General features: G+C 41.7%; 2 protein-coding genes across 2 annotated transcripts in view; both read right to left on the bottom strand.

The window, feature by feature from the left end:
• sv2ba (synaptic vesicle glycoprotein 2Ba) overlaps window positions 1–25,417 on the bottom strand; it is a 114,494-nt gene that overhangs the window by 37,757 nt on the left and 51,320 nt on the right. The gene's annotated exons all lie outside the window — the stretch shown is intronic.
• igf1rb (insulin-like growth factor 1b receptor) lies at window positions 395–22,691 on the bottom strand. The gene is made up of 21 exons (XM_072465476.1): window positions 22,379–22,691; window positions 18,662–19,225; window positions 10,249–10,552; window positions 9,832–9,968; window positions 9,572–9,716; window positions 8,933–9,141; window positions 8,725–8,854; window positions 8,377–8,621; window positions 8,083–8,250; window positions 7,519–7,726; window positions 7,081–7,385; window positions 6,558–6,691; window positions 6,299–6,458; window positions 6,125–6,224; window positions 5,943–6,013; window positions 5,644–5,873; window positions 5,448–5,555; window positions 5,193–5,355; window positions 4,134–4,263; window positions 3,911–4,045; window positions 395–3,826 (listed from the first exon to the last, which is right to left on the bottom strand). The coding sequence occupies exons 1-21, from the start codon at window positions 22,464–22,466 to the stop codon at window positions 3,301–3,303; spliced, it is 4,260 nt and encodes a 1,419-aa protein (XP_072321577.1). The 5' UTR covers window positions 22,467–22,691; the 3' UTR covers window positions 395–3,300.

Consider the following 25,417-nt stretch of genomic DNA (forward strand, 5'->3'; position numbering starts at 1 on the left):
GTTTGACTAGCTCGACTCAAATAGCTTACGTTTTCTACATGTCTGTTTTGTGTCCAGAGAGTTCATTAATTACAGGGAAAGCAACAGCAAAAACAACCTGCACGAAACAACAGAAAAGCAGCAGCAGCAGCAGCAGCAGCAGCAGCACCAGACGTATCGTCAACAACACGACGTCACGATTACGTCCCGGTGAAAGGGCATTGGCCGAGATGCGCATGCGCATTGTCTGTACTCAGCAAAGTACTGCCACCGTGTGGTGTGTCTGCAAGTCTGCAAGCGGCTCAATGTAAAATATTTATTATTATTTATGACTTACTGTTTAATATTTTAGTATATTTTAACCCTCTTCGGCAAAAAAAAAAATAAAAAATGTTATTCAATCATTCACAACAGCTTGCATATATTTTTTATTCATTGTAATTTTGTGTAGAAAAAAGAACAGGAAAACATTCTCTTTCCTTTCTGCCAATATTTCCCCCAGTATTTATACGATTTTCATAATAAGAAAAATGTACAACTGCATATACAAAAGAGAAGAAAAGAAATCAGTCCAACAGTTAATTTAAAAAATGCCAAGTGTTGGAAGGCTATGAATAATTTACAGACATCAAAACTTGGTAACAAATTGTCAATGACAACAAATAATAGAAACATCAGTTTGTTCGATAGTTGTCCACTAAGTATGGCATTCCAGTGGTATGATGTGGGGCAAAAATCAGACCACAAACACCCTTTACTCCATCCAGAGCACAGCCAATCAGTATCTGCAGGAGGCCACAGCTAAATCACTAATAGTCCTTTACAGGAAGCTATAACCGGCCTTCATAGGGGAGGAAGGAGACTCATAAAATAGCAGAGTTTGGAATGCCTTGTCTTTGGAAAGCTATGGCCACGAGTATAGGCACTAGCACTGAACTGCCATTAACTAACAAAACGAAGTAGCAATAAATATGTGTAAAACACAACACATCATAAAACAGTTCCTGTGTTACCAGAAATGTTTTTGCAGTGTTTGAACAACATAATTAGTAAGCTTACAGGCCACATGTCCCTGGAAATCAAAGAGCTCAACTGGAACCAGATGTTGTCTACTCATGAAAGACTCTTTTCTACCTGAACCTTTGCATGGCTTTGCTCATTACAGATGAGAAACAAACACATTTTTAAAAGGCCACAGAAGAGTGTGGAAATAAAGAGTGTCTGCGAGAGGGGTTGTTAAAAACGCATAGTTCCAATGGAGCTGGTTGAGAGAATACACACAATGTCCTGTTTAATACAAAAAGTAAGTTGTACACAAAGCGATTATGTAACAGATTGCCTCAAACCAAACTTTGTCCTCCTCAGCTTCAGGATGGCTTGGTTTGTGGTTTGACTTTGAACCAATATATCAGCATTTGGTAGTTTTTGTAGTGTGATTGCAGCCAGAGTTGAGGTGACCAAATTTGTATACATATAATCTGGGGGAGAGTGAGGTAGATGAATGGTTGAAAATCAAAAAGTTCTCCACAACATGTGTTGAAATTACAAACAAACCAAAAAAGATGGTAAAATGGTGGAGTTGTCGACAGTGACTTACATTTACAAACTTAAACTATTTAAAATGTCCGATACTGTATGAGCCCTGATGATCAAAATAGTATTCTGCGATATTGCAGTTTTTGTTTGGATGAAGTAGCAACAAATTGGTTAAGGGAAAATAATTTAGTGATAGGGCCAAATAATACATTTAATTAATAAGCTTAATTAAGGGCCCATGTTAAATATTTTCACAAAATAACATTTTTAAAAACAAATGACAGCAGCAAACAAAAAATGCTGCAATGTATAACTTAAACTTAAATTCTGTTGGTATCAAATGTCATGTCCTTTTGCGCTCACTCTTTAAGTCTATAGCGACCCCTTGTGGTTACTAACAGGGATAACTTGAATTTTCCCTTCCTCTGAACATGAGCGGCACAACACATGAAAAGTAACTAGAAAAGGATTTGTCTCATCTTCTTGACCTGAGATTTAGTTGGAACTCAGCAGCAACGTCTGACCTCTGACCTCCGTTGATTAGAGTGAACCCCAGACCTGATTGGTGGAGAGTTGCAGAGGACAGAGGGAGAGGCTTTCTGTGAGAAGACGCGACACTGATCACATTGTGGTCATCAGTCTCCACCAGCCAGATTTGAAACAAAAGGCAAACTGCTATACCTTACAAACAAAAACAGAACAAACTCAGATACACTTCACACAATTACAAGCAAAATGGACTGTAGTGGAAAGACAAAATCTGAAAGATTGTGTTTATATTCCGATATCAACTAAAACCACAAGAGAAAATGAGAAATAGCAGCTTTTTGTACACAATGAACGACTTCAACTGTAGCAAAGTGAAAACCATTGGTATTGGTAAAAATGTGCAGCCTACATAAGACTTGTAGAAATTTTCGATGCGTAAAGAAGAGTCTACAGGTTTTTGTTTCTACATAAATGCCACAAACGAGTACAAGTTAAGTTTTGACTGTATGACCTTCTCTCTGCAGTCCATGCACATTTTGTATTTGTATTGGCTATACTGACGTTAAGCCTCAAGTTTCAGCACTTTGTGATAAGATTGATATCAATAATTGAAAAGGTCGTTTTACTAGTTGAAAAAGCAGTGGTTTGGGGGCGTAACAGGTTTTAGAAAGACAATTTCTCTCAGCAGCTCTAAGTACTTTCAGTCTGGAGTGTTGAAGAATCAGAGCAAGAATATTGAAAATAAAAAATATACACATCTGACAGAAGATTTGGCAGGTGTCCCTCCCTAGATACGAATTCCAGCCAATGAGTTGCTGAGCTGGCTTTAGGCAGAGCAATGAGATGACAAACTAACAAAAATGCTGACCTTTTAAGTGCGTCTCTATTAGATATGCTAAAAAGTCACCATAATGCCCTTCTAAAGGCCAGTCACTGACAAAGGCTTACATGTTTTCCCCATTGAAAATACATATAAAAGTTACAACCATCAACTTATAAAATATGTTCAGTCATCTTTCCCAAAATTATTTTCTTGCTTTTTTTAAATTATGATATATAGTGTACAGAAAAGCAAGAGAGTCATATATTTAACAACCAGCTGGTAGAAACCAAAGGATTTCAAACAAGTATGTGAATGTTCAGTAGTGCGTGGCCTAATTTGATGGTTATCGCTGTCGCGTAGGTCAGCGCTGCTCACTGAGAGCTTGTACTCAGACATTGTTCCACTCCTGTGAGACATAACGTTCTGCACAACAGACCATGGCGGGGTTTGTTGTGAGTACGGCGGGGGTCCCATCAGCAGGCAGAGGACTGGGGGAGGGGCATGGCACGTTCATTTTTGCGCCCTCCATTCATGTGGGCGTAAGGCGGGAGTTCATCCAGGGACGGCATCATCGGCTGAACGCCCGAGCCTGTGCCGAGTCCCGTGCTTGCCCCCGACAGTCCGTTGGCCGCCTGCTGACTGGGGTTCTGCTTGTCCGTGGCAGAGGTGGATGTGCAAGGGGACGAGGGGGAGCTGTTGGCTAATGACGGGCCTGGCGGGGCCTGTGTGCTGGGGGAAGGAGGGGTCTGCGGGCTGGCCAGAGTCTGCTGGGACTTTGTCGAAGACACAGGTTCCAAAGGTACCTCGTCTATGTGGTCCATAGCGTCCAAGGTTTCCAGATGATGCTGTGGCGTCTCCGCGGGCTTGTTGTCGGCACTATAAAAGAAGCTGGCGTCCTTGAACGACGGCTCCAGCTCGTCCTTCACGCTGTTGATAATTTCCACAAACGACGGGCGCATTTTGGGGTTGTACTGCCAACACATCCGCATCAGCTCAAACCTACACAAACGAATTAAGGATTATGCATCAAGAACAACAACTGCCTTAATGCGTTTCATTAAATATCATTCTTTTTTTTCTTACAGCATATCGGGGCAGTTCTGTGGCTTCTCCAGCAGCCCTCCCTCCATGGCAAAGCGGAGGACCTGTTCATTGGACAGACCTTGGTATGGTTGTTCAGCTAAAGTAGCAATCTCCCACAAGACGACTCCGAATGACCTGGAACACACGCACAAGCACATATTGAATGGCTCTTATTTATTGAAGAGTCGTGGCGGTTTGTTCGAATAAACACGCGCGCTCTTACCAGACATCGGAGTAAGTGGTAAACACTCCGTCCTTCAGGGACTCTGGGGACATCCAGCGGACAGGGAGCAAACCTTTGCCGCCTTTGCGATAGTAGTCGGTCTCGTAAATGTCTCTGGTCATGCCGAAGTCTTGTCAGGAAAAAAAGGAAGATAAAACGTCAATTTAGTCTTCACTACAAGACACAAGTAGTTTAAAATGTTATTTTAGATATATGCAAGATATTCAAAATAAATATCTCTTCTGCCCCAAAACCTAAGCTTAAGAGTTTACCGTATTTTCCGCACTATAAAGCGCACTCAATGAATGGTCCATTTTTGATCATTTTTCATATAAGGCATATAAAGGTGCACCGGACTATAAGGCGCATTAAGCAAAACAAAACGTGTACCACACAAAATCACTTCTAGGTCAGTAAGCACAACCAGAATTCATCCATATATAAGGCGCACTGGGTAATAAGTTGCCTGACCAGCCATTCCCAACACGTTTACACTACTTTACAAAACCGTGAGTGTCTGGGATCCAACCCAGTCGCTCCAATTTACAAAGGGAATGATTGACAGGCGGATTAACCGATCAGACAAACGCATTGTCTGATCGTGTCTGAACATGGTGGATTACGAGGAAAGAATAAAAATAACACAGACAGAGAAACGTTGCCAACTTCTGTCAGTCAACAAGCGACGCACCAAACTCTGTAAATCTGAGGTAAATTAAGTTATATATTTTGTTCTGAATGTTCCGAAAATATTTGAGAGATGTCTCCGGCATTTGAGAAGCGCGTGACACAAAGTCTTCCGCATTTAATTGACACGTGACACAAATTAGCGGCGCTAGTTGGACCGGTTAATGCTGGAGTTTTTTTGACGCTCCTTCCGCATTTGAACATAATGTGGGAGGGACTGGCTGGTCAGGTAAGGTTGTATGGCTTACTGTCGTTTTTTGAGAAAATAATAGGCTTTTAAGTGCGGAAAATACGGTAGATTATTCTAGAATGGCTTCATTACATGGCATGAATAAGATCTCAGTACCGTAGGCTTTATTCTCATGACTTTACCTCCAATCTTAACCGTGAAGTCCTCCGCCACCATGCAGTTCCTTGCAGCTAGGTCTCTGTGGACAAACTTGTTGGCATTAAGGTACGCCATGCCATCCGCAATTTGCCCCGCCATCTGAAGCATCTTCTTCAGCGGGGGAAGTGACAGGCTTGACCACTGCTGCTGAAATGCCAACACAAGTCGAGCACTTGAGTCCTCGCGAATCTTGTTAACACAATATGTGTGACAATCCTGGGCAAAACATTCAACAATACCTCTTTGGGTCGAAGGGAACGCAAGTAGCTCTTCAGGTCGCCTCTTGTCATGAGTTCCATGATGACCAATGTGGGTTGACCTTGAGAAACCACACCAAGCAGTCGGACCTATACCAGAGGAGCAAACCGTTTAGTATGCAAACGGGTAGAAGAGTAAGATAAACGTGATTGAAATATGTTGATCCAAAATTCTTACCACATGATGACAGTTGAACTCCTTCATGACGGACGCCTCATTGAGAAACTCTATTCTCTCCCTCATACTTGCCGATTCGTTCACAGTTTTAATCGCAACGCGCGTCTCTGGATCATCCTTGACCACTCCTTTGGCTAGGCCTTCATACACCATGCCGAATGAGCCTTGACCGAGCTCCCGGTTTAAGTTGATCTTCTCCCGGGGCACCTCCCATTCATCTGGTACATACACTGGGGGGGAAACGGGATAAGTCTACATTTCCAATACAACAGTAATACACATTTCTCATCAAAACTCACTCTCTGCTGCACTGAAGTATTCGGGATTGACTGATGCATACAGAACTCCATTACCAAGTCGGTCACTATTTCTGAATAAAAGAACAATATATTTGTATTGGATGTTGATGAGGTCGGTACTAAAAATCATTTTAACCCATCTCAAATGTAATAATGAAAAGCCATAGCTAAAGCACACATACCTCTTCTTGTATTGTAAAACCAGCAAAGCAGCCAGAAGGCCGATGAAGAGTAGAACAGTGATGGGAACAAATATCATAGTGTAGATAACATTTTCATATCCTGTTAAATAAAACATTAACTGTAAACAAAAATCTTAAAAGCAATAATAATGGAAGATGGGAACAGTAACTTACGTTCAGGGACATAAAAATCACTCATCGGTGTCCAGGATCCATTGCCGGCTAAAGATGTGGCTCTTACTCGGACAGAATAGTTGCCCGGGCTGAGATTGGTCAGCTTTAACCCACGTTGTATTTGAAACATCCGCCCAGAGACGCAATCAAGTTTCTCAAGCTAAAAAATAAGAAATATTTTTTTTTTACTAAATGTATCTTCAGTAGGTTCTTCTTACTGAAGACTAGATACACAGGATACATAAAACAAGTGTCTTGCCTCAGACGGCGGCTTAAACTTGATCTCATACATAAGGATAAGACCATTTGGGTGAGTTGGTTCTGGCCATCGGAAGAACACTGAATCCTCATGACCTTCCCAAGTAACGAGCCCCGGGATGTCATCTGCCTTTTCTGAAAGAAGGGGAACAAATGTGATATTTAAGATGAATGAATGGAAAACAATGGTGTCAGTCCAATACACTTACAAATTTATGGTTTGATTTATGTCAGAAAGTATATTCAATTATCTAAACCTTGCAGCTAAGATAATATTGTATGAAATGATGCAAACATTAAAAAGAGATGACAGGGATGAGGAAGTCTCTGTGCAAAAGATGCAGAACAGATCATTTGTTTACTTTGGCTAAACTCCGCGAGTGCTCTGCTCTCTCAATGCATCTGAATGATCATCAATATGGCACAGAAGTTTAATTTTAAACAGTTTTTGCCAATACTATTGCTCAAATTTGACCTTTTTTTTCCTTCCTTTTTTTCAAAACCATGCAAAATGCTGCTCAAACCTGCAGGCTTGGTCCTGGAGAAGACAAACTCGGCAGCACTACAGCGCTTGACTTGGCGGTTGCAGGCATGAATGTCGATGCGATAAACAGTAAAAGGCCTCAGGCCGGAGATCTGGAGCTCACGATCCTTCACTGATTGTTCCATGAACTCAAACTCCGGCTCAGCTGGTTCTGGGTCCACTGAAGTGCTGTTACTACCACTCTGGAGAGGGGTTGTTGTGCTGCTATTGGTGGTCACTCGGTTCTCACGTGAGTAAGTAGCGTTAGCAACACCAAAAAGGTCTCTGCGACGGCGATCTGGTGGTCTGGAGAAGAAAGGTTCAGAGTATTATAAAAGAGCAAGTGAAGACACTATATACAAAAACAACAATAAAATCTCCCAAAAAGTGTTTGCGTAGAAAAATTTAAGTTGCCTGTCATAAATAAAATGACACTCACCTTGGTGTAAAAATGGAATTATGCAGAAAGTTCTCAAAGACTTTTCGGTATGAGGCATCAGCAGCTTCTGCCTCCAGAGCCTCTGCTGACTTGGGACAGGGGCAACATGGTCCTTTTTCAGGCCCGTCTGTGTCTGGCTTAGTAGGCTTGGTCTCCTCTTCCTGGTCTCCTAAGCCTTTGGCAGCAATCCTGATGGGAATTTTTAGCTCTAGAAAAAATAATGAATTTTGTAAAGGCGAGGGAGAGTAATGCACAAGATCAGGTGTTACGGATGGTTCCGTAGTTTGTTCTCATAAAAATGGGTATGGGTTATGCTTCTCTTTTTATTTTACTCAACACAACAGAACCAGCAAAAAATACTTCAAACTGCTTTATAAAAGACAGATTTTATTATTTTTCAGTTTTAATGGTTATTAAGTATGACTTTAACATTCTCAATTAGGAGTGTGCTCAAGAAAAGTTCATATGTTTGTGAATTTTGTTCATTGACGATGGCAATAAACCATTTCTGATTCTGATTCTGGTAAATCTAGAGCTTTAGAGCACTCATGTATGTATGTGTACCTTTGGAGCAGTAGTTATGCTGTGACAGTTCACGGTCCTCAGCTTGTTGCTGCCATCTGACAAGGTAGTAGGTTTGATTTCCATTCGGTGAAAGAGGTGGGGACCATCTCACAACCAACTGTGTGGAGGAGTTTGAGTAGGCTCGAACGTCTTGTGGCATCGAGGGCACTGATGGACACAAAAGTCAATGAACACCAAGTCTTGTATTTACACGTTGACCATTATCTCTAGGACCAGGCAGACTATAGTGAACAGTGTGCAGGGTAGAACCCTTATATCCCTAGTTGTATTTACCTGAAGGGCTTGTTCGAATGTAGACCACTTTGCTTTTCGCGCTCGGTGCAGTTTGGCCCTGCTTGTCCTCCACCATAAGCATGATGGCTTTGACGAAGATTGCATACTGCGTCCAAGGCTTCAGGTTACTGAGCAGAACTCCAGGATCAGAGTTCATGTCCTGTCTCAGCTCCACATCCACCATATTCCAGCTGTTTGAACCACATCCATCCTGTCCTTCAAACTCTGTGATATTCTGATAGGGCCTGGAATATATATACGTGAACAGTACATTTGTTTAGTTTATCGTTTTCACGCGCACGGACATTACATAAAAAAAAAAATGAAGATTTGAACAGAAAGACTCACGCTTCTTTGTAGTAAACGATGAAACTAATCAGATCTCTGTAGTCCGTGGGAGGGCGGTAGCGTTGCCATGTCAGTTTGATTTTTGTGCTTCTGGTGCTGTTGGACTTGAATCTCAGAGTGTAACTTTCACCTAAAAACACAAGCTCACGGTGAATGGCAGTGAAGGTAATGTACTTGTGTGTGAAGAATGCCGTGTTCGGATTCTTACAACTTGCTCTGTAACCGTTGTTCCTGAAGCTGCCCTCGTCAAACCGGTCCGGAATGCCCGTCTTGTTCCACATCTTACGGATCTCGGACATGCAGAGTTTGGGATTTCTTCTGAAGTTGAGCTGTCCCTTCAGGATGGTAAGGTTGTGTTTCTTCCAGTCCCACAGATATTGAAGTTGTTGGTTTTCAAAGGCCGAGAATGCGTACAGGCTAGTTCATGGAAGATATAGACCAATTAATGGACAGAAAAAGACCAGTAAATCAAAATTTCATATTCCTCCTATGTTAATTATGATATATTTCTATGAGATGTATTGTAGTGGTGAAGGCGACAGCATAGAACAAAGTGAAATGGGCTTTAAAGACATCATTTCTCCAAACACAGTAGAAGGAGTCAAGGGGAAGTGAAGGTCTTGTTATGGCCGTGAAAACCCGTTAGCTTGTATACAAATCATGGCCATATGGAAAGATGCGGCTATTGACGTCTTATTGACCTAAATCTGTATATTCAGCGTACTGTGATTTGTCCTTGTGGGTGATTATATGGTTTATTATACAAAACAAACAAGCTGGCCTACTCTAATGTAGTCAAAACAAGGGCTGTAACAAGAATGTATGAGGTGGTTCTGTGTGGTCCTACTCGTCAATAAGCATTTCTCCTTCGATGATTTTCAGGCTGCGAAGGAAGGCCAGGGAACTCAGAGTGTTGGAAAATCGGATTTGTACATAACCGGTCACTTTCTGGATGGAACCCGTAAAACTCTCCAACTCCGCCACCATATTATCTAAAATAGAGACATAGTAATTGGTTACCAAAATAGCATGCATGTTATCATTTTGATAATGTGCATGTGTAATCAGCATCCTTGTACAGGAGGAGTCTAGTAAGGCACCACTCACGTCCTCGACGGATGTTGATTTCCAGGTTTCCTTTGATAACCGTGCAGCCTTTGAGAGACTGAGCCGCATGCAAAGAGTCGATGACATTCCCGTCGCAAATCTTATCACACAGGCCATCACAGGCAATGCAGGACATACTAGACACAGGGACAGATACAGAGCAGACAGAACATGTGTTAGGGCACTGCCTCTTTGACCTTTCACAGATTTCCAATTCTAGTCCCATGCAAGGATTTAATCAAGCTACAGTTGTTGTGATGTTTTACAATGGAGTCAGTGTAACTTTAGAGTTTACGGTTTGTTTTTGCTATGACGTTAATAAGAGGAAGATAGCAGTGTGTGTAACTGTTCACATAATAAGGCCCCTCCACCCAATGGCTTCATTACAGTCCACTCCAGGGCAGAATCACCACTCACCTGTCGGCGGGGCAGCGAGTGTATCCAGAAGGGCATTCATGCATGCACTCTCCTGCATGGATAACGAGACTGTCGAAGCTGGGTTGATGGACCTTGGAGCAGAGATCGGCACTAATGCAGCGCCAGCCTTCAAACTTGTAGGTGCCTAGGGGGCAGTCTGGGACACAGTGCCCTTCATGATAGTAATGCACACATGCGGCACATGCTCGGTCACTGCCAGGCACTGTGCAGCTACCCAGACACTGAGGGTGGCAGCACTGGCCGTCCGCTGTGCACGCTTGTCTCCCGCACTTCTCAGGGCACTCTACAAAAGAAAACAACAACTATCAGTAAACAAGTCTAAACTACATATTGTAACACAGTCAGCACAATGATGATAGCATCAACCCCATATAAACATAAACTGGGAGAACAGCAGTTTAGCTTAACTTTACTGCCATGTTTTTAAAATGGCGTAATTCTGTAAACAACATCACACGTCCCCTTTGTGAACATCTACAAACAAAACTAATTATAACTGTCATTTTGTTGCCGTCATCTACGTGGAAGGTAAACAGTAACACACAAACCAAACACGTTTAAGGAGAATCATCTGTTGTTTATAGGATAGGGAGTGGTGAGGTTTCAATGTGCCGCTTTTGCCCTCTATTTCACCCCATCTTCAAACAAACGTTGGGATCAATGTTTTCCATTTAAAAGGATAAATATTGATGACAGTCATAAAGAATTATTTAAAATCTGGGGTGCAATTCTGTATGAATGAACAATTTCCCACACATCTGCACAGGAAGTCATAATTGCTGTTAGATATCGTCTTGATCTGAAACGTTTGTCCTTTTATTCCACATTCACAAAAAGCTCATCGTTAGACTGGGACCACATTACATCTGTTTCTCTTCCGTAAAAGAGCCAGGAGAAGCATCTAATTGCTTGCTCCTTCTAATCCAGTGGGTCGTTTGTTCGCAGCAGGAGAGCAGCAGCAAAGTATTTCTTGGGCACAGAATGTTCCCTGCTGTCATCCCTGACCTCGGTTACAGGACCAAAGGGAGATATGCAGCAAAGGTGTGAGTTTACACTATGATATGTACAGATTTGCCGAGGGTTGGGAATGAGGAGAAACAGCCTAACTATGACTTTTGTTTTCAATTGGAACTACTGGTAGATGTTCCAAGTCCTCCACAGATGGCTGCAGCTATTTGATAGCAGATATTTTAAGTTAAGAGTTAAATTGTAAAAAAGCTGAAATGAGGCACTGCATCTAGGTGTTCTCATTATGTCACCACTGTAAACCAGCACAATAACAGCCTTGGATCAACAGGCTTCTAAAGAAGATTGGAGAATTCAGTCAACAGCGAAAGGAATTTAGTCCTGAAAATCTCTTCTTTCATAAAGCACATAAAAACAAATACTGTACAAAAGCGGTTTAGTCCCATATTGATTACCGTTTACACATGATCAATAACCGACATGAGAGCTTTTCAAAATGCAAATCCCTCGTTTCAGAGCCATTGAAACATGTTTTCCAGGACGGACGGTGGCTGCGGTGACAGTGGCTTTAGCGAACACTGACCGGCAGCACAGGACAACAATAACAGGGAAAGCCAGGTGTCTAGACCAGTGACAGCTGGACACACAGACCACTCCATTGACTTTGACAGGCAACAACATGTGAGACGTTCAAGTGCCACCGCAGTGCATTCACCTGCTGCGTGTAAAACATATTCGATTCCCTTTTTAATTAGTTTGGCATCGACGGTTATTTGGCGCTCGAGGAAAAAAAAAAAAATACAGTTGGGTGTTTTGTAATGTACGAGTTACAGTAGCGGCAGCAACAACTTACAGCAACATACTTAATCTTTTAGTACTCAGTATTATAAACAATGAGCGAAAACCCCGGCATTATGCAAAAACCCGCAGGACAAGCCAGGGCGGATGCATGGTTCCGCTGAATATAATATCAAAGCTGATGCTGACGGATCTTGCATTGTGCACCTCCCACTGACTGAACCCTCCAGAGATGAGCCACTAATCCATCTGCTGATAATTATAGAGAAAAGGGGAATGCAAAGGTATTATTTTCTTCTTGTGAGGGAGTGACCACGAGAAGAGTAGAATGCCCCGTGTCAAGTCCCAACAGCACAAACTATTCTGTTTAATGACGTCAGGGCAGAAAAACTACAACAGCCATCATTAACTGGACATGTCAACCTAACCAGCTCAAAACGGTTAAGCAAATGCCATTTTAAAAAGACACAACCTACAGATTTTGTTGGATTCTAGGACGTATTTTTATCACGGCATCATGTCAACACAATGTTAAAGATGCACTATGTAACCTTTCTGGTGGGGGGTGTACTTGTCTCCATGGGGATGTAATTGCCGTGCCTGGAATGTTCCCCACAATGGTATTAAACTAATCCATCTAGTATTTATTCAATTACAGGTTATTTTATACCTCAAAAACAAGCAACTCTTACTGTGAGCTATGTGGCCTCCAAACAGATCTGATCTGTAATTTGCCCTGTTGACGTTACCTGCTCGTCTCCATGGAGATAGGAATGTTTAATACATACTCTGGAACATTCTGGACAAAGACACAACATCTCGACTGAGACAAAAACGGAGTGAACCTTACACCACCACGTGACTTTATAAGCAAAAACTTTCCACTACAACGCCCCACCCCTCTATACAAATGCCACAAATGACCTCAAATCATAGGAAAATAATACAGACTAGTCTAAACAGAGCCAACTTTTAACCTTGCATATCCCGTAAAAGAAAAACAGTGTTGGTCGGATCAGCTGACACTACAGAATAAGTGGAGACAAAAAGAATTCCTGGCATTCCCCTGCCGAGTGACCTGGAAAAGACAAGACAAATCAAATTCCATGATCCCAAGAGGCTTCAGACAATAAAAGGCTGGGCTGATGATGTTTACCACTAGTTATCGCATTAACCTTCCTGACACCTGCGGCAGCATGCCCACAAACAATTGAACTGATATCATGGAGATTGTATTACAGAAGAGAATAAAAGGAACGCAAGTTAATAAGGGGCACTAAAACTGACAAAACACACAAAAAACGGATGATTTATTACTCACCAAAAAAAATTCCAAGCGATATATGTAATAAATGTGTAGTCCTTTTATTTCATGCATTGTAAAAACAGTTTACAGTTTTATTCAGTTATTTGCTTTCTGCTCCGGCGCTGATAAGATTTCTAAAGGGTGTTGACTTGTGCGCTCACACAAAGACATCAGAAGGAACTGCCTGCATTCCAAAGTGTTTGTGTTACTGTTTAGAGTATTTACTTGGAGTGGGAAGGCAGAAAAATCTCTGGAATTTGATGAAAAGGCCACAATGAGAGAGATTCAAATTCACCTTGAAGGTATTCTCTACTCCTGTGGAACTTGTATCAAAATAGTGGTGGGAAGAAGAATAATACTGTATGCACTAGAAAGAGGCATTGGTTCAGGGGTAAATGCTCGATCCAAAACAGACAGATTGATACTGCCACTAAAACAAAAAACACTTTAACCACGTTTGCTTGTACAAATTAGTGTGTGGTGGTTGGAAAGATTGTGACAGTGCCTAATGGGGTTGTCAAAAGTATAGAAAATAATAGTAGTATAATATACTGATTTTAAAACTCGTATCGAAACTAGATGCTCATTTGAGTTAGCAACCCGTCACATAAACAGGACGAAATGAGCCTTGTCAGATCTAGAATAAAAAGGACCACATGGTGACATTAAGAAAGTATTTTGTGTTGAAAATTACTCCTGTATTTTCCGGACTATAAGTCGGGTATATATACAAGAAAATGCATAATAGAGAAGAAAAGAGCATATATAAGTTGCACTGGAGTATGAAATGCGGTTGTAAGTGTGAAAATAACAAATAATATCACATATAAGTCGCTCCGGAGTATATAAGTATAAATATAAGTATAAGTCGCACCCCGGCCAAAACTATGAAAAAAGGTGTGACTTTTAGTCCGGAAAATACGGTAGTTTAATAGACTATTGTGTGGTATTCAACCTGGTATCAAGTATCAAGCCTTTTCTTTTATAGAGTTTGAGATTTTAGTATTGCAACAACACTAGTGGGGTAATGATAAATAAATAAAAAATATATTATTCAACTTGGGAAAACCATCCATCTTAGGTAAAGCCACCAATAAACAATGCTTCGTCTGATGTCACATGGCTGCCCACTTGTTTTCTACTAAACCTGGACTCCACTCCGGCCAAATCAAAGAAGTGAGTGGGTCCTGACGGAGTACCATCCCAATCTAACAGTGTTAACAGAGTCCAATTAAAGGCCACATAATTACAGTAGGAACTTAAATAGAGCCAAACCCATAATGTACCCTTCCAGGAATTCCCGGGATGGGTGTAGCAGCTCACCAAAAGTAGTCATGGATGTGCCTAGTTTTCAAAGCATCCCTGTAATTATTCGTCCTGACAACCTCAGGGCCGTTGGTAAGCGCGAGGGGGTTATGACTAGTAGTGTCTCATAGTATTGACCAATTTACAGTAAACAACCTGCAAGGTTTCACTCAGAGGGATTCCGTTACTGAAACAGGAGCACACATTTACCGTTCCTTCACCTTTTAAAAAAAAATGCCTGAACAAACAGGCACAGAAGCCATATTTATACACGACAGAGTGACATTATTCATTTCTCTCATGGCCCATGTCACCGTTGCCATGGAGAGTCCCCTTTTCCTGGCTCCTCAGATAATGGCTTTCTACATTCAGATCAACGGAGCCTGAAACGGAGTTGCTCTAACCAACTTCTAACCTGCTTTCTCAAATAGTGTCGGACAGCGTTGTGTTCAAGGACAAAGTACATTTGCTATTGTCCGCCTTGTAAATGTTTATATGGTTTTCAAAAAGTCCAAACGGCTAATGATTGTTTGAGGATTGGAAACGAATACCGAGTGGGTCATTGTTCGTGACTGATCGTCAGATAACAGCTATGGCATTAATCTCTTGTATTCTTTATTAACTAATACGTCTGCGGAAAAAGAAAGAGCATCCTTTAATCTCATTTTTGCTGGTCACCTGCCGAGTGCACCTCATTAATCTCCTGATTGTCCACCTAGCATGTACTCCTGGCACGACTGTCCCGTACATAGTGGTATGCAGCTAATTATAGTTGAGATTAGACAGACATGGGCAGGAGAAGGGAGTCCTGCGATCCTAAGCCACACTGTCTGTCATACTTGTCAGACAGTGTGGATTAGACTTTGATTTGTTCTGATCAAACACGTCTCTGTTAAATGTGTTTATGCCCAGCCATCTTAACAAAACTTTAGGACTTGGACCCCCAAGCACAGCATACGGTTCTGTTTCAATTTAATTACTGCTCTGGGTTTAATAAAACCTCTTTGTAATATATTCAAACAGTCCGGTATAAGACTGACACACATTACACTTTTTGCTTCAACACTGTTTATATGCTTATGTTTACGTTTTATTAAATATATTTCTTTAATTCAAATATGAAATTAAATGAAAGGGCTTTTATATGCCTTAAGAAATCCTTATAGTTCTGAAACAACAGTGCTTCCTGAAATGTTAAATAGTAAACATCACACACAAAGTCTACCTACTAGTACAGTTTGGTGGGTGGTTTCTTTCCAGAAACACCTATCGAGTGACTAAATATGTTGTGCGGAGAACAACACACAAGACAAAATACCCTTCTTGTAAATCCCAGATAAGACCTCCTTTGTACTTAATGACAAGCTTTCATCTTCTCAGACCATACAAAACAGTGGAAAAAAACGTGCCCCATGCTGCCGAGTGTGAGCGTATGTGGGTTTGAGAGTGGGAGAGTGAACCGGGGTGAGACGGTTTGTTTGCTTCCCAGCATGCACAAGCATGGCTCTTCAGTAAGAGTCGAGGAGCTATGAACGAAACAAACACTTACAGCTGATTCCAAAGAAAAACAAGGGAAGTAAACAGAAAGTACCTGCAATGTAAAAATACATGTTCCCTGAAAACAGATATTTTATGAATGGAGTCACAGAGGAAGTATTTTCCAGTAAAAACAAGCGCATTTCCATTTGTAACGTTGGTGAATGACCAGAAGACTTGTACATTTAACAGATCGCCTCTTATGGGAACACAACATGAAGCCTGTGAGCAAGGCTCACATGTAAACAAAAGATTCCAGATAAGATTACTGAAGCTTGATACAGGGCAGTCACAGTCAGCCAATAGAGTTAACATTATGATATTGGAGTCCACTACCACCATTTTAAAACAAAAACACAACATCAAATTACCATCTTCAATCCACTCGTAATAAATAGTCTCATGGATCTGCAGGCAACGTCATGGCCTGATATTGTACACCACAAACAGAAGATACACATTGGGAGGTCTTCCCACAAGTTCTGTTTTTGCAAACATGCCATACTTATTTATTCTATTTTATTTTTAATAACCGTCTTTTGGTTGCAGGGAAAAAAATATTGTTTGGTTTTTCTTGGTGTACAAGCAGGCAATAGGTCTTAGCAGAACTCGGCTTAAAGCTGTAGTGGCACCTGTCGGACCAGCCGTAAAATAGTACATGCAAAAAGCTTTTAAAGTTGCTCATTTAAAAATAACTTTGATATCTATTCCTAGTTTTAAAGAACCTCTGTGCCTAAAAAAAATATACCATTGCCAAGTCGAGAGTGGAACTGGCAGGCAGAGAGGTAGTTATGCATGTCATTTGATACTGTGAGAGGCCAAACATTTATGAAAGGCTTGGGATGGTTGTAGCAGCTTCTAACGTCTGACCTGTAGAAGTCTCATGTGAACTTGTGCTGACTGAAGACACCAGTTTAAATTTTCACTCACCTTAAAATAAACACGTTAATTAAAAGTGGCTACTTGATAGTGGTATAGTTAGCCTAAAGAAGGGAATAGGATAGTGAAGCCAATGGCACAGGCTGCGTTTTGAAATCTAGTGATTATTGCTTTTGATCTGCTCTATTTTTTTGTTTTTCCACTTGTTTTGAAAGTAGTAGTAGTTACACATCATGTGCAAGATAATATCACAACACTTCATGATATTGTGGAAGTCAAGTGCTGTTTTTTTTCTTTTCTTCGAAAAATAAGAAAACGAACCGAGCAGATTACAAATTAAATTAGCTGAGTGAAATCTTTCAAACAAGAGTATAAACTAGCATTTATTTTGGGGTTAAAGTTACAGTATTTTCACATTTTCTGTACTACATTTCACTGGCACATTTTAGATGGGATGCAAAATGATCTCTGTTGTGATCGGTTTCATGTAAATATGTAGACAAGAATCTCTCAAAGATCTTCTGGGGCCAAGTGTCATTAAGTACATGGCCAGAAGAGAAGATTACGTCAATGGGGAACACGCATGGCAACGTTCCACGCGGCTTAAATGTCAAGACTTTATTGGCGACTTTATTTTGAACGTTCCATTACTGGCAACATTGGTACTTGCACCCTGTCCATCTGCGTCCGCGCGGATTACTCACCCCATTATTTTTACTACAAGCGCCCATGAACCATCTAACTGGAAGGAGGAGGACACTGTACACGGGCGCTAGACATTTTTACGTCTTTGTTGTGCCTTGTTTACCGTCACTGCGAAGCTCCGCGGCTGTCTATGATTAGCCCAGGTTCCAGCGCGCGGATGTGTAAACAGCTTTCATGCAGTGCAGGGCTTTTGCGTGCGAGGCGACTGCTCCGTGTCACAAGACTAAAAACATCAACATGCTGAATCTGCAGCAAGGCGCCGGTCACCAGGGAATCCATTCAGCCAGACGCAGCCAGCCAAAAGACGTGGTCCAAAATTCAACATCGCAACTCGAGACAGTTCAAACGGCGCGGAGTAGTTAGCGGGTCAGCGTCTCATCTGCTCGGCTTTCATGAAGTGACAGAAAAGAGTAAGGCCTATTAAGCAGGTGAAAACAATACAACGCAAGCTGCCCCATTACAAAGTCTGGCATCTTGAGTTACAGCGATAAGATTTATTAATTATCGTGTGTTTATTTTATGTTTTATGATTGACCATTTTCAGTTTGGAGATTTTATTCAAATAGTTTGTCACCATCTTCTTTTTTATTTACCTGTTGAATACCAAACTTCACATGTGGTACATTAAATATCTTTCAAATATGTATGCCATGTTTTGTTATTGACTTCAGTCTGGCTTTTTAGTTTGTATACAACTCATTAGTTGATGGGATACAGATAAGGCGGCGCCCCTGGGAACTTCCTGAGGTGAATAAGGGCGTACATTTCTATATCTAACCTTTCTACGTCCCAAAGGGACAGAACAACAAGCAGCCACATCCAGACAACACTCCAGACGATCTGTTGTGCAATTTGCAATTCAAATCTCCGATGAGCCTCACATTTGGGTGCACTTACCTTTCTGGCAATGATTTGAATTCCAGCAGCGGTAGTTGTAGTTGTCGTTGAAGTTGGTCTTTTTGCACTGGGGTTGGTTCTCCATGATGCCGGGACAAATATCACCGCACTCCTTTGTCTGTTTGTTTCCCGCTATGTAATTGTTGAACTCTGCATGCATAATGAGGGACCAGTCGATAGAGTCCAGGTAGCAGAGCTCAGGGTTCTTCTCAATCCGGATGGCGCCGCGGGTGATGTTTCTCAAGTTGTAGAGGCCGATATCCTTCAGACTGGTCATTTCAAAGATGACCAGGGCATAGTTGTAGAAGAGGGTGCGGCCGCGGATCACAGAGAGGTTAGGGAAGAGCGTGCTGAGACTGTCCAGGCCGGACACACGGAACAGGAGCAGGTAGTCGGTGATCATGGTGAGCTTGGGGAAGCTCAGAGTCCGGAAGACTTCCTGGTTTGTGCTGTTACTTTTGTCTCCGATTAGAAGAATCTGTAGGTATCCCTCCACAACTGTGCAATTTTCAAGACGGCTGAACTCACTGATATCATTTCCAATGTCAATGCTTGGGGCGCATACTGCAAAAGACACAAAAAAACATTTACTTTAACATTTTTGTGAATAATTTGCTGCAAAAGAATATTACAGAGTTCATATTAAATCAAAAAGCCCAAGAAGGTCTCATTCCAAAACATTTTGAACCATGACATAGTTGATTTAATACAGCATATCATGTTTGCCATTTCATTCTTGTTTTCAATGCCGACATAAAAGAATGTGATAAAGTACACACTAGAGTCCAAATCTATTCAAGGTCAAGTAAGTAAAGCGAGTAAATACCCATATCATAGTTTCGTGCTGGGTTATTGTGACTTTTGTGTTCAGTTTGTATCCACATAGTGTGCGTCTTTGTCGTCGGCTTTTATTGGCTTTTCACAAAATCAAAGTATTACACGAAACAAAACCATTTATTAAACATGTCCATGCAGAGCCATTCTCAAAACAGGGGCCGTACGAAGAAAAATACGACTGGGTTTCAAGTGTCACTTTGAATACAGTCATCCGACACTCGACCAATCAGAGCCCTCATCAAATTGTGTTGAGAAAAGCATGATGGCAGCTAAGATAGGTGGAATGTTTGCATTTCTACATTTCCTCCCACCTGTGTCTGGCTCCAAACAATACTTAGCCAAAAGCCCCAAGAGCGCCCACAGAAACATGGAGGCCATTATCACACATGACTGTGAGGAGGATTTAGACTTCAAAAGCTGCAGGCTAGTGACTCATGGAAAACTCACACCAGCCGGCTAGCAGGTTGTCCCACCACTATAGCTCTAATCCTGCCCTATAAACTTTTACATGGACACAGATGCGTTCTCTTCAGACTTAAACGCAGGGGATGGTATAAAAGGTCATCTTCTAAGGTGTTTTGTTGTACGACAAGAAGGCTGAGCTAGACTCATGCGCTGTAATTTAATTCTCCATAAAAGGAGAGGCAGCGAGGCCATTCTTCCAAAATAGTCCAAAACATTTACATCTCATCCAATGCAGATAGGCACTAACATGCTATTGCTTTGTAGACAAAAGTATATAAGAAATCATCCGGATAAACAAAAGAAACGTTTTCTTGTGATATCTGTAAAAAACGTATTACAATAGGAGGTAATCCGAAATAAATTTCAGGTTTTGTTGTTATGCAGAATCCGTTTAGATGAGGAATATAAAAACAACTGAAACTGTAGTGCTCCTTAGGTAGAGCAGTAAAGTACTTGAGTGTGTTTAATGCAGAAGGCGCCGGTGCGATGGTTATGTCTTTCTCTGTAATCTACTTGTCAGTGCACACGGCCAGCAGCTCTTGTGCGCTGAATACCTGTTAATACAATTTTAACTGTATGGCTTGTAAAGAGACACACTGCCCTGTAGTGTTACATCACCACTGAGTGAACGCTTCACCCTCATTGGCCTCACAGAAAAGCCAGCATGGCCATATCTCACGGGAGCTGCTCCCAACCAGATTCATAAAAATAAGATTATTAAAAAGACTTGCTAATTATTTACTTCTTGTGCAGATTCAAAGTGAAAACAAGAGCAGGAGCAGGTGGGACAGCCCAATAAAACCCCTCCGTTTCCACCACATTGACACATTGAAACAGCTGAATACACAAGCATATCTCTGCGGCCTAGATGAAGCTCCAGACCACATTTACTTATGATAACCTTTTGTCATCTGGCGGCAGTAACCACACTGTCCGCAGCTGATCAGCGGAAATACTTGAGTTTGAGATTCATCTTATAACACTTGACTGCACAGTCTCACTAGGAATGTCAACATTACTCTTGGTTGATTGATTATTATGATTATACAGGCCGCAATATCATTGCAAGTGAAAAAGTATATATATATATATATATATATATATATATATATATATATATATATATATATATATATATATATATATATATATATATATATATATATATATATATATATATATATATATTATTATATTACAAAATAGCGAGAATAGGTTTTCTATGTCGCTTTACTTTTTAGATTAATTAGGTGCTTTTTCATAAAGCTGGTCACATAATAGAGGAATGATAATTTATTGGAATTAAAATAAATTAAGCATTTCACAGTTGTAAATAATTGTGAATAATAAAACTGTGATGTCCCTCCTACCAAAAAATAAATCATATTGTGACTTACCCTGCATTCACTTTGTCCTGAGGGAAAGAACATGTTTAATACTTAACCACATGAGAGAAAAGGTGGGAAAGCGACTAAACCTCAACTAAAAAAAATGTTGGTGGCTAAACTTTGGTACATGTTTCTAGAGCAGCCGGGCTGAATCCATACTTACTGCTGCCTTCTAGTCCCAAATGACAGAGTAAACCAGCAGGAATGCGCCGGGCTGAGCCACACAAGGAAGCTTTAGACAGCTCTACACCCGAGTTAGAATAAATGCAGGGCTTCCCAGGGTGAACCTCTCTGCTGCTGTGCGCAAGTTTTACGTGTAACCACTAGGGCGAACAGTAAACCCCATAACATTCAGTTCACAAGCTCCTCACTCTTTCCAATCAACAGGACTTGGTCTGTTTTGCTTGCAAATGTACTTCTGGCTGTTCTATTTTAATATCCAGACCCTGGTCCGACCTCCCCCTACAACACACTCGCTCTCCAACATGCCTTAATGAATGGCGACAATCGAGACAATTTGTATTTTAAATTGGAATAGAAATACGGCTTGCTCTGTTATACATTTATACTGCTGGTATAAATTTAAATGCATTTGATTAAACCACAAACAAAATAAATTTAGGCCTTGAGCTATTCCACTCGTGAAAAAAAGAAAATGCAGAAAAATAAAAAAAAATATAGATACGTGAAAAATACACAAATGACTGCGATCATAGCCCGGATTATGACGTACGGTTATTGGCAATTTTCTATTAAACGAATACGTGGAAATCTCACATTGTAACAGTTCAATAACACATTTTAAACAGAATAATAACTGGGCTTTCAAACCAAGTCGCGATACACATTTCCCCGGTGTAAATGAGCGTGTAGCGGCGTGCGTACGATCGTTTCTCCGTTGTTTCCCCGTGTGTTTCTCCGTTGTTTCCCCGTGTGTTTCTCCGTTGTTTCCCCGTGTGTTTCTCCGTTGTTTCCCCATGTGTTTCCGTGAGGAGGAGCAGTGTGTGGAGCAGCAGGACTGACTTACTTTCTGCGGTGGCGGGCCAGAAGCAGGACAGACCCAGCATCAGACCCCAAAACAAGGTCAAGCGGCTCCTTTCCACCCCAGGCTTCATTCCTAAAGAAATAAAGCCTCCAAAACGTATAAAAACACACGCACTGAGCGGATCAAATGTAGATGGAGCCCGCCCTCGCTCGCTCGCAAGCTTTTTAATCTCCAACCTGGACCATATAGTAGTTAGCCAGCTAATAGAGCTAATAGCTACACAAACAGGCTAGCAAGGATAGCTCGTTCACGTTGTGTGATGGGAGTCCCAGTTGCGCTCCAAAAAAAACACCGTTTTACTCCGCTTTCTCGGTTAAAGGCGGTCACAGTTCGTTAATTCCAATTAAAAACAAAAAAGGAAGGAACCACGCCGGTGCCTGTGGTCAAAACAACGCGACTAAATTAGCGGCGGAGACTCCTCGGCAATCCGCATCTTCAGAGTCCATTTCTGCAGGAGGAAAAAAAAAGCCTTCACCGAGTCGATCCTGGAGGAAAACTGTCCAGGCCCGTGAAATTACGACCAAAAACGCGATTGGTGGCGTGCGCCACCATGTTAACGACGCAAAGTCAGTCTTTTTTTCGGTCAGATAGAGGCGATGTTTGGTGGAAATATTCGGGATGAACCGTTTGAAACCGCTGCCTCCTTGTCCTCCTCCTCAGCCGCTCATCATGCACACGCACACCGCCGCCGCCGCGCTGTTGTAGACGCTGCTGCTGCTGCTGCTGTAATTCACCTTCAGAACCGCGATGGGAGATACGCCTGAAAGTATCACTCCGTCCCGGGCCACCTCTGCAGGATATCGAGCGAACTTGGTCGATGGCTGGCGGCGTGGAGAGCGCGGTGAGACAGATTATTTGCACAGGTACAAGCACAGTCCCCTCGGTCAGTCTGCAGTCTGTCGTGTTCGCTGTAAACACGGCGTCGTACGCGAAGATCGTCTCGGCGCCACACAGTGTAAGAAAAGGGCGGCGATTGTCACGCAGCTGTGTCGCGCGCGGAACGTCGAAATGACCCACCGTTGATTCGCGTGTAAAATAATATTAAGAATGTTGACGGATAACACGATTAATACGGGCGAATTGCGTATAACCAAGACGTACCCCGACGGTGCTGACGTGGGCAGAGTGAGAGGTCGTGCTTGTACGCTTGGCGTCCCTCCGGTGGCCACTCCGTTTACGACGTGGTGTTAGGGAAATCCAGGATGCTGGTGGAGGATCGGGGTTGTTTTGCTGTTTTGAACGCGTTATTAATCTGATTCGTTGATTGGTGTAAATGCAGAGCAAGTCCTAGATTCTTCACAGCACTTTTCTATGATAAGATACACTGCCCTAAATGCGATCATTCCGATGTTCTGTTTGTTTTCGGAATTAATACAGCCAATAGAATTAGGTCATTGATTATCATTGCATTCCAGTTGTAAACACAATTGTATAAACCTGATTGTATTCATTTAATAGAAGACCAGAAAAAGAAGAAAAAAAAAACTGCGTCTGAAAAGAAAAACACTAGTCACATCTCCGGAGGTCTGTGGAGTCGGCCCCACATTCCAAAAGACACTTGTTGCTGCCATCTTGAGGGGAAAAAGAATGTAGGCTAGATATAGAAAACGGAAATAGGTCCGCAATTCATTGTTATTTTCTGACTGATGACTGTCTGTTCGCTTATAACAAATAGTGGTTTGTTTGCAGCTACATTGTAAAAACAAAAACAAAACAATCATGTGACGCTCTTCTGCGCCAGCAATCCAAGCAAGACTTTCCCTGTTGCTAAATTGTTACAATAAATGGCAAAGATCAGTCTACAATAGAAGGCTAAAGATGTGCTCAGGTCTCAGTGCCAGACAGTGGATGGTGTGGGCCAGTTACTGGTGATGCAGTAACGGAAGCAGACAGTAAACAAAACCTCAACAGAATAGCCCCCTGACAGTTTTGATTATGGCTGTAATTACAGACCGCTTTCATCACTTCACAGAGCTGAGCACAGAAGCATGTTCTGAACTCCACACATTACCTCAGCTCTGGCAGGCAGCTTCCACATTTGTCACAATCTACCAATTAGCAGTAAAAGGAAAATGCATATTAAAAATGAATATCTGTGGCCACCCAAGAGACTTGGTACAGTGAGTCACCCACTAACAAGAGCTCGCTGTATCAACATGACCTGCCCATGCCAGGAAATGTTGTGCATGTCCACTTGCATTTTGTTAAGTCCCTATTAAAGTCCCCATGAAGGCAGCCGCAAGGCCCACCTACATCGACTGTCCCTGTGCAATCCATTCTTGCATTGCACTCATGTGGAAATAAGCCTGTTCACCAACGGGTCACACATGCTAATGAGCGCCTGTTTGTTTTCCAGTATGCTCATGCAGGAGGAAGGGAATGTGATGGGGAAATAATAGATGATATGCAAACAGCATCCTTGGTGGCTTTTATGTGATGAAAAATGCTCACCACTGATATGAAACATGTCAGAGCTGAACACTGAGATTACAGATATTACAGATGTAATAAAGTCAAGTTCGTTAATTGTCATTTATTTTATTAACCATTATAACATGATAACAACTGTACACAGCTTCTGTCGTCCCTCTACATATAGTCTACCGCTGATAAGGAACTGTAAGTAAAACCAAAGGCAAGACAAGGCTATGATTGTTTTTCCGCTGTTGGTGTCTTTGAAAGTTGGTGTTTTTTGTTAATTAAAAAACGAAAATAAATAGAAAAATATTATTCTCTTGATTCAGTTCAAGACTGTCAAGTGCATTTGACAATCTACAATTTTTTGAAATTGCTATATAATGTTTCAGTTCTCTGTCTCTGTCTCTGTCTCTCTCTCTCTCTCTCTCTCTCTCTCTCTCTCTCTCTCTCTCTCTCTCTCTCTCTCTCTCTCTCTCTCTCTCATCAAACTGACACTTTTCCACTGTCTCTGTCCACTATTTTGACTCATGTCATTCTCTGGCTGAGTGACAGGCTGATTTATTACCAGATGCCAAAACGTTTTCACTGAGGGAGGCATATTGC

The sequence above is a fragment of the Eucyclogobius newberryi genome, unplaced genomic scaffold (assembly GCF_026437365.1).
Source record: "Eucyclogobius newberryi isolate DKJ021-1_F unplaced genomic scaffold, fEucNew1.0.hap1 SCAF_5, whole genome shotgun sequence".
Lineage (NCBI taxonomy): Eukaryota > Metazoa > Chordata > Actinopteri > Gobiiformes > Gobiidae > Eucyclogobius > Eucyclogobius newberryi.

Bases quoted from the DNA above. Each gene is read 5' to 3' on its own strand.
- igf1rb (XM_072465476.1), bottom strand. From the start codon at position 22,466: ATGAAGCCTGGGGTGGAAAGGAGCCGCTTGACCTTGTTTTGGGGTCTG. The intron at 19,226-22,378 runs GTAAGTCAGTCC...TGTCTTTTGCAG, and splicing joins CTGGCCCGCCACCGCAGAAA to TATGCGCCCCAAGCATTGAC. The intron at 5,556-5,643 runs GTAAGAATTTTG...CCTCTGGTATAG, and splicing joins AGTTCAACTGTCATCATGTG to GTCCGACTGCTTGGTGTGGT.